This window comes from Hyperolius riggenbachi, chromosome 1, assembly GCF_040937935.1.
Source record: "Hyperolius riggenbachi isolate aHypRig1 chromosome 1, aHypRig1.pri, whole genome shotgun sequence".
NCBI lineage: Eukaryota > Metazoa > Chordata > Amphibia > Anura > Hyperoliidae > Hyperolius > Hyperolius riggenbachi.
In genome coordinates, this window is record NC_090646.1 from 672655092 (window position 1) to 672664330 (window position 9239).

The following is a 9239-nucleotide window of genomic DNA, read 5'->3' on the forward strand; positions in this document are numbered from 1 at the left end:
GAGGAGGGTGGCTGTGATTGTGAAGGTGCAAGGGAGAAAGAGGCTGAAGATGATGCACCTGAAGGAGGAAGAGGAGAAGGAGGGTGACTTTTCTTTTGTGTGCTGCTTTTCCTCTGGTGCTCTCCCATTGCAGTTTGTGCTTTTTATCCATGTGCCTTTGTAAGGCAGTTGTCCCTACGCGGCTTTTGACCTTTCCACGGCTCACGCAGAGAGAACTTATGGCATTGCTCTGCTCTAAGGCAGACACACAAAAATGTTTCCAAACCGCTGAGTTCCCCTGGGGTGTGGGCACTATGGAGGCCTCAGAAGCTGATGTTGAAGGGCATGTTGGCTGGCTGTCCATAAGTGGCAATACATGGCGCTGGACACTGCCACCAGCTGTTTCTAATGTCAAGCTCCCCCTGCTTCTTGCAGCAACTTGTCTCCTCCTACTCCTCTCTGACTCCCCCTCTGAACTGTCCCCTTGGTCATCATGTCTCTTAGGAACCCACGTGGTATCCATGTCATCATAATCATCATCATCATCCTTCCTAGCATCGCTTGCCTCAGACACCTCATAAACTGCACTCATAAACTGCACCAACAGCAGGCACTTCATCATCCTCCTCCTCACACACTCCTCACTGCACCTGTTCATGGTATCTGTGTGTGTGACAGCTGCAAATTTGTAATACCAGTCATTGCATAATTGTTCACAGTACCTGTGTAACCACAAGCTGTGCAATATACTACTCCGTGCATACCTGTTAACTGCACCTGGGTGACAGCTGCACATTGTATTGTAATACCAGTCACTGCATACCTTTCACTGCACCTGTGTGACTGCACATTGTATTAGTCAAGTCAGTGCATACCTTTCACTTCATCCCCCCCCCCCCCCGATATGGACAAAACAGATAGAGGCAGAGGCAGGGGCAGACCCAGAGGCAGGCCATCCGGCAGGTCTGTTGGAGGTCGTGCTGACGTGATTTTGTGCAGTCCTGGACCAAAGTATAGTGCTCAGAAGAAGGCACGTCCCATCAACTCCCAAGATTGTCAGAATGTGGTTGACTATTTAACACAGAACACCTCATCTTCCGCAGCTACCAGCACTACTACAAGCACCACATCTCCTGCATTTGACACTTCGCAGGAATTATTTGGTGGGGAATTAACTGATTCACAGCCATTATTGTTACAACAAGATGAAGGCACTAAGCAAGTTACACCACCTCATATGTCTGAGTTAGGCGACACTATGGGACGTGCCTTCTTCTGAGCACTATACTTTGGTCCAGGGCTGCACAAAATCACGTCAGCACGACCTCGAACAGACCTGCCGGGTGGCCTGCCTCTGGGTCTCTCCCTGCCTCTGCACTGAACAACAGGTAGGTATATGCAGTGATGGGTATTACAAATGTGCACCTGTCACAAACACACAGGTACCGAACAGATACAGTGACACTGCGTGCTCTCACATAGGTAGGTGGGTGCACTGTGAACAAAAGGTAGGTATATGAAGTGATGGGTATAATTATGTCAGGAACCGGCCCCGCGGCAAGCCTGCAGATATGGTTCCCGACTGTGGGTTTGACCAGATTGAGAGGGGAAGCAGCCTTAGTCGAACCAACACAAGGCTGTGACCCCTCAGAACACTTCTCACTGCCACCACTAGCTGTTGCTAGACACTTCCACTCTGCTGTCGAGGGATCTGCACGCAATCCGCGTTTTTGTATTCGGGTCAGCTTTGCGCTTTAGGCCGAATACGGGAATGCCACGCACACACACACACAGTACAATCGTACAGTAGCAAGGCACTAACTTTGTAATGCAAGTTACACTGCAGTCTCTTCTAGGCTATGAGCGTTAGCTTAGTACAGTCAAACTTATTAAATAATGATTTAATATTCCAGAAAAAAAGTGGAACAATGCAGAAAATAATATATACAAAAGATTTACAAAAACAAAGTAAAAATTATAAAATAAAAGTTACAAAGGTACACACAAGACAGGTTGCAGAAATAAATGGGAAATAAACGTTACCAGCGTATACAGAGCGTTGTTTGCGTGAGAAAGCAGCTTCCGACCAGTAGTCGGGGCAGCTCTAGCGTCTTTGCTATCTCCGAGGAGCTACAAGTTGTGAAGGACCTGTGCGGGTTCTTATAGGCCCATTTGGGGCCTGGGGGTACAAGTCCAACCCGCCTCCGAAGGTTTGCACAGAATGCTTGTCATATCCTGTGATATGCAAACTTCCAAGGTTTTTCCTGTCCCACTTTTGATCCTTCAGAGATTTCCAAACACTTTACACTCTTACAGCAGGCTGTCATATGTAAACTTCAAATGTTCCTGTGTTAGCTTCCAACCGTCCAGACTCATTTTGGCTGGATTGTATAGTGGCTTGTTTACATATACAAAAAGTTCAAAGTAATGCAAGATCCAGAACAGAATAGAGGGTCATTACCCAATTACCTGTATCCAGAAGAACCAAATGCACATGTAGTTTCATTGACATACAAACAATCACAGTAGCAGCTTATTTGAGCCAGGGGACAATAGACAGTATTTCACAGCAGATCAAAGGTGACTGGCTAGTGGCCTAATGAGCCATTTCCTTGCCGAAGCTAGCAAGTCAATTTAGCAGTTCCTGCTCTATGATTCACAAGAGTCCACCTTCAGATGCAAATGTACTATCTCTGCAGCTCACTTCTGGTATTTTCGACTTTAAAGTTGCAAGCCACTGCACCTGGCCATACTTGTCCTTGCTCCCGCTGACGTCGCAGGGAGCTTACTGCACCTGCGCAGGAAGCTCCTGACTACATCAGCGGGAGCAAGTAGGCGCACGCCAGGGCAGCACGCGCAGTGGCATGCAGCATCATTAAGATCACAAAAACCGGAAGGAAGCTGCAGCAGGGGACCAGGGGATCGTTTTGTCCTGGCGTGGGCACAGGACGTTTAGGGGGGGGGGGGGGCGCTATGTGTAGAATGCTATACCTGATAGTAAACTAGCACCATCTGCATTATATGCAGTATGAGCAGTAAACATATACACACTCATTATTGATTGGGCGATTTTATCACTTCCATGTAGTATGAGGACTTACTTAAAATCTCTACACAATTTAGGTCTTGGATACCTGAAGGATTTGTTGCAACTACATTTGCTACACTCTCAGATCAATAGCATCTAATAACTTGGCCACCCCCAGAATCTATCTTAAAAACCTTTGGAGCCAGAGCCTTCTGTGATGCTGCCATGACCCTTTGTAACTCCTTGCCATACCCCATCAAGATAGCTCCAACCCTAAACACATTTAAATCAAAGCTGAAAGACCTCTTGTTTTGTCTGGCTTTGATGATCACGTAACTTTTTCCCCTGTAACTCACTGCAAATGTGTACTGATCTGAGACAAGTCTATGCAGGTTGAGTCCTATGGGAGAAAAGCACTTTACAAATGTTTTTGATGTTGTTTCCTACACAATCTTTTCAAAGTGCTAAAAATCTGCTGACCCTCATACTACATGGAGGTGGTAAAATTGACCAGTCATTGGCCAATCATAATTGAAGGTGTGTATCAGGCTGGTACACACTTTCATTTTGATTGGCCAAGCACTGACAATTGTACTACCTGCATGTAGTATGAGGGACATTAGATTTCAAATACTATGAACAGATTGTGTAGGTAAGCTGTCATACTCCATGGTGGTGGTAAAATTGGTGATTGGCCAATCAAAAACTGTGATCGGCCAATCAAAGTTAAAGAGAAACTCCAACCTAGAATTGAACTTTATCCCAATCAGTAGCTGACACCCCCTTTTACATGAGAAATATAATGATTTTCACAAACAGACCATCAGGGGGCGCTGTGTTACTGATTTTGTGCTGAAACCCCTCCCACAAGAAGTTCTGAATACCGCGGTACTCTGGGCAAACTGCCACAATGTAACAATGTTCACAGACAGGAAATGGCTGTTTACAGCTGTCTGTAAAGCCAGAACAGCTAGAAACAGCTACATAACCTGCCCACAGTAACAATGTCACCATGTAATACATGTCAGAATGTGAATCTGGGAGAGGAAAGATTTTACAATGAACAAACACTGACTAAATCATTTATACATAATTATGGTAAAAAATGAAGCACTTTTTTTACTACATTATTTTCACTGGAGTTCCTCTTTAAAGCCTTAGTGTAAATGATCTGCAGTGTGTGCTGTTCCCTGTTTGAGAAAATGAAAATAATAATAATTATTATTATTATTATTATTTATTGTATTTATTACGCAGCGCTGGACAATAAATATATACAATGATACAAGGATGACATACATAGGGTTATACACATAGAACAAAGTTATACATGCAAATTGTACAAAATACATTATCATGCAATATGGGCTCGTTAGGTAGGCCCAGTAATACAAGTACAGGCTGTCATAGGACAGGAGCACATGATCCTGTAGATTACACTAGGGAGTGGAGGACCCTGCCAGAGGCTTACAATCTAAAGGGAGGGGTGGAAACACTAGGGGGGGGGGGGGCTGTTAAATATTCCTTAGAGAGTTACTGTGTGGTAGGAGGTGGGTAGGCCATCATAAAGAGGTGAGTTTTGAGGGCTTGCTTGAATGTGTTGAAAGAGGGAGCAAGTCTGATGGGTGGTGGAAGGGCATTCCAGAGGGTGGGGGCAGCTCTTGAGAAATCCTGCACGCGGGCATGGGAGTGTGAAATGCGTGGGGTGGTGAGGCGAAGGTCGTTGGAGGAACGGAGGGGGCGACCTGGTGTATACTTGTGAACAAGCTCCGAGATGTAGGTAGGGCAGGTTTTGTGCACAGATTTATACGCCAGGCATAGAATCTTGAAAATGGGCTTCCAAAAACCTTCCATTGCTTCTAAAGTGTCTCTCTCTCTTTCCAAGTGTCTTCACAGAAACTTTCATTGTTTTTCTACAGATGATACAACAAATAAATGAAACCATTGCTGCAGAAGTCCTGATTCTCGGATTTGAAAGCCTGACCAATTACAAAGTCCCTCTCTTCCTCTTCCTACTGATGATTTATACGCTTACTTGTCTGGAGAACATCCTCATAATCTTCTTGGTCTTTAAAAATCATCATCTCCACACTCCCATGTACTTTTTGATCAGCAATCTGCTCTTTTGTGAAATGACCTTTTCGACAGCCATGGTCCCCTCCATGCTGCACTTCGTCCTGCCCGGGAAAGGGGTGATCTACTACCTTGACTGCGTGGTCCAGATTTGCATCATGGGAGTTGTGACCATGGTGGAGATATTCCTCCTTACCCTGATGTCTTATGACAGATATTTGGCCATCTGTCAGCCACTCAGGTACCCCGCTCTCATGCACAACACGCTGTGCCTGCATTTCATCATCGGGTTCTGGCTAATTTCATTGGTCATTAATGTCATCATGTTCTACTTGCTAATTAGTTTGGAATTTTGTTCTTCCCTACGCACCGATTATTTCTTCTGTGACTTCACCGCTTTACTTTCCACCGCGTGTATTGTGTCAGACGTCAAGCCTCTTATTCGTCTCGGCTTAGTCACCAGTATCTTGTTTAACTTACCTTTTGGGTTGATTGTTCTGTCCTACAGCCTTATTATATTTGCGATTCTTAGAATGAGCTCGGCATCGGGACAACAGAAAGCCTTCTCCACCTGCAGCTCCCACCTCCTGGTGGTGTCCATCTACTTCATCGTGCCCTTCAGCTCCAATGTGGTGTTTTATACCGGTGACAGCTATAAATGGAGTTCCATTGTCTATTATCTGGTGCCACCGGTGGTAAATCCCATCATTTACACTCTGAGGAACCAGGAGGTGCACAAAGCTCTGCAGATCACACTGAATGACGTGAAACAGCATGTGATCATTAAAATGCCTTCAAAATAAACAAAGTGTTATCATACTAGGATCTAAATATGGACATAATGATTTCTTTTTCTATTTGGGGGGATGGCTTGCATGCAAATTTAATGCTAATTGTATACAGCTTGGGATTTGGCCAGAATTGGTTAATTTCATTGGTTGAATTCCAAGCCACATACAATTTGCACATTAAATTTGCATTCGAATCGGAACTTTTAGCATGCGATTGGCCGTTTCTAGAGATAATCACAGATAAATGTAATTCAGTATATTATAATTAATATTATGATTGAAGTAACTGAAATCATGGCCTAAGCAGCATGGATTATTTTTCAAAATTGCTGAAATCAAAAGGATTTCCGTTTTTGGTGCTCATATGTTTGGAATGCAGGGAATGCTTTCAAATGTTCTTTTAAATACCTAAGAATGGGTACTTAAAATTTACATTAGGGGGTTTAAACCCTCTATAATCAACTTCACACTAGCTTTTGGTTGCAGATTACAAGAAACTTCACGCTGCACTACAGCTATTTTATCAAAAATTGCACAAATAAAAATACCATTTGCATACCTCTCAACTTTTGAAACCAGGAAAAGGGATAGACCCGCCCCTGGCTGCCACACATTTAGCCATGCCCCAATTGTACTTGTACCATGCTCCCTTCCTCCCTTATACAGTTCCATGGTCTCTAGTCGTCCCCTTCCCACCCCTGTAAAGTTTCCTGATGTCTATTGGCTGCCTTCTCTCCCCTATATAGTTCCCTGATGTCTAGTGCCCCCCCCCCTATAAAGTTCCCTGGTGTCTAAAGGCCTCCTCTCCTATACAGGTCCCTGGTTTCTATGTGCTCCCACCCCCCCCCCCACCCAAATGTAGTCCTCTGCTGTCTAGTGGACCCTGCTACCCCCTTTACAGTTCTCTGGTGTCTAGTGGCTTCCTCCCTCACCTTTACAGTTCCCTGGTGTCTACTGGTCCCCTTCCTCCCCTACACAGTTCCCTAGTGACTAGTGGTCCCCTCTCATTTATGCATTTTTCTGGCATCTGATGTCCCCCCCCCCCCCTCCCTTATACAGTTCCCTGGTGGTCTAGTGCCCTCCCAAACAATGGCTTCCATGGTGGTCTAATCCCCTTACCGAAACAATTTCTTCCATGGTGGTCTAGTCACCCCCCTCCCAAACAATTGCTTCCTTGGTGGTCTAGTCACCCTCCGTCCCAAACAATTGCTTCCTTGGTGGTCTAGTCACCCCCCCCCCCAAACAATTGCTTCCTTGGTGGTCTAGTCACCCTCCCTCCCAAACAATTGCTTGCTTGGTGGTCTAGTCACCCTCCCTCCCAAGCAATTGCTTCCTTGGTGGTCTAGTCACCCCCCTCCCAAACAATTGCTTCCTTGGTGGTCTAGTCACCCTCCCTCCCAAACAATTGCTTCCTTGGTGGTCTAGTCATCCCCCTCCCAAGCAATTGCTTCATTGGTGGTCTAGTCACCCTCCCTCCCAAACAATTGCTTCCTTGGTGGTCTAGTCACCCCCCCCCCTCCCAACAATTGCTTCCTTGGTGGTCTAGTCACCCTCCCTCACAAACAATTGCTTCCTTGGTGGTCTAGTCACCCTCCCTCCCAACAATTGCTTCCTTGGTGGTCTAGTCACCCCCCTCCCAAACAATTGCTTCCTTGGTGGTCTAGTCACCCCCCTCCCAAGCAATTGCTTCCTTAGTGGTCCAGTCACCCTCCCTCCCAACAATTGCTTCCTTGGTGGTCTAGTCACCCCCCTCCCAAGCAATTGCTTAATTGGTGGTCTAGTCACCCTCCCTCCCAACAATTGCTTCCTTGGTGGTCTAGTCACCCTCCCTCCCAACAATTGCTTCCTTGGTGGTCTAGTCACTCCCCCTCCCAACAATTGCTTCATTGGTGAACTAGTGCCCCCCCCCTTCCCCAAACATTGGCTTCCCTGCTGGTCTAGTGCCCCCCCCCCCCCCATCCCCAGGTGCTTTCCAAGTAGTCTAAGTCTAATGCTTCCTCATGTCCTCATCTCCCGCACTGGGATCTGACCATTTAGTGGCAGGGGAGTCTGGGAACGCAGGTACAGGAGCTCAATTTTTGTGTCATTTCATGCCAAATTTTACAGTGAGTAGCAAAGCCCACACATGTGCTATTGTCACCAAAATACACATATGTTAAGGTACAAGTCAAAAAAAATAATTTTTTAAAAAGTCAAAAGTCAACTCATAAAAATGACATTGCATTTTTCAAAATCAATTTTCTCATACTCTTTTGAAACATTATGTTTTTACTTGTAACCACTATTCTCTTTTAACTTGTACCTTCAGCCTTCAGTGTATTTTCACCTTATGCGTCCGAGCAGTTTTCACATTTCAGCGCTCCTCCCATTCATTCACCAATAACTTTGTCACTATCACATCTAAATGATCTAGATCTTGTTTTTTTCACCACACATTATGCTTTTTGTGGGAGTTATTTATTTATTTATTTATTTTTGTAATTATGTTATTCTCAATTAATTTTACAGTGGAAAAAAAAATAGAAAAAAAATATGAAAAAATACACTATTTCTTTAGTGGGGACTAGTGGTACTTATCAGCAAGTGGTGTTGTGTTTAGACATGAGACTAGGCTACAGACATCATGGAAATGGGCGCTTGTATGGAAACCAAGCTACCACTATTGCAAATAAGGAAGGCGCTGTACTGACATACCTGAAAAATGTTTAAGGCTGGCAACAGGAAGGGGTTTAAAATGACAATGGTAGGTAAGGATCAGATGTCAGGAAGAGGTTAAAGTTGGGGGGAAGTTAGGGTTTTGTGTCAGAAAACACTAATGGTGTAGGGAGCTTGGGTTAGCAATCACAGGAGATTTAACAAAAGGGAAAGACAGAGTTAGTCCTCAAAAAAGGTAAAAACTTGAGGGAGTTAGGGTTGGAATTCAGAAAGGAGTTTTAATGATAAGGAGAAAGTTGTAAGGCAACCACCGATGGTAAAGCACCAAAATTGCCAGTGACAACTTCTTTTGCAAACCCGATAGTCAATTATACATCAACTCTCAGAATCATCTCTGTGGTGAGGAGTTTACGGTGCAGTTAAATAAGTCAAACGCACCAAAATGTTAAAAAATGCTCATTGTAAAGTACTGTGGCCACTCATGGCGGCGGAACGCCGAGACCCACGCTGAGGCTTCTGGGTCTCGGCGGCTCTCTGACATCGCTGGAGCGCATGGCGCTCAGCCCCCATTGGATAAGCGGCAGACGCGTTCCCAATACGCGCTCCACTGCTGTGAACGGTAACCACATGCGTACCTTGCTGTTTGTGGATTGGTAGTTTTGGATTCCTTTGCTTTCTGATTGGTTAGCCCTTGTATAAAAGAAAGGTGAGCG

The 9239-nt window shown here is 45.0% G+C and overlaps 1 protein-coding gene across 1 annotated transcript; it reads left to right on the forward strand.

Annotated features, from left to right (window-relative positions):
* The first annotated feature begins 4926 nt into the window (after window positions 1-4926).
* Window positions 4927-5883, forward strand: LOC137544242 (olfactory receptor 6N1-like). Its single transcript, XM_068265296.1, has one exon. It carries the CDS (start codon window positions 4927-4929, stop codon window positions 5881-5883), a length of 957 nt encoding a protein of 318 aa, XP_068121397.1.
* Window positions 5884-9239: the final 3356 nt, after the last annotated feature.

Coding starts and splice junctions, on each gene's coding strand:
- LOC137544242 (XM_068265296.1), top strand. CDS start 4,927: ATGATACAACAAATAAATGAAACCATTGCTGCAGAAGTCCTGATTCTC.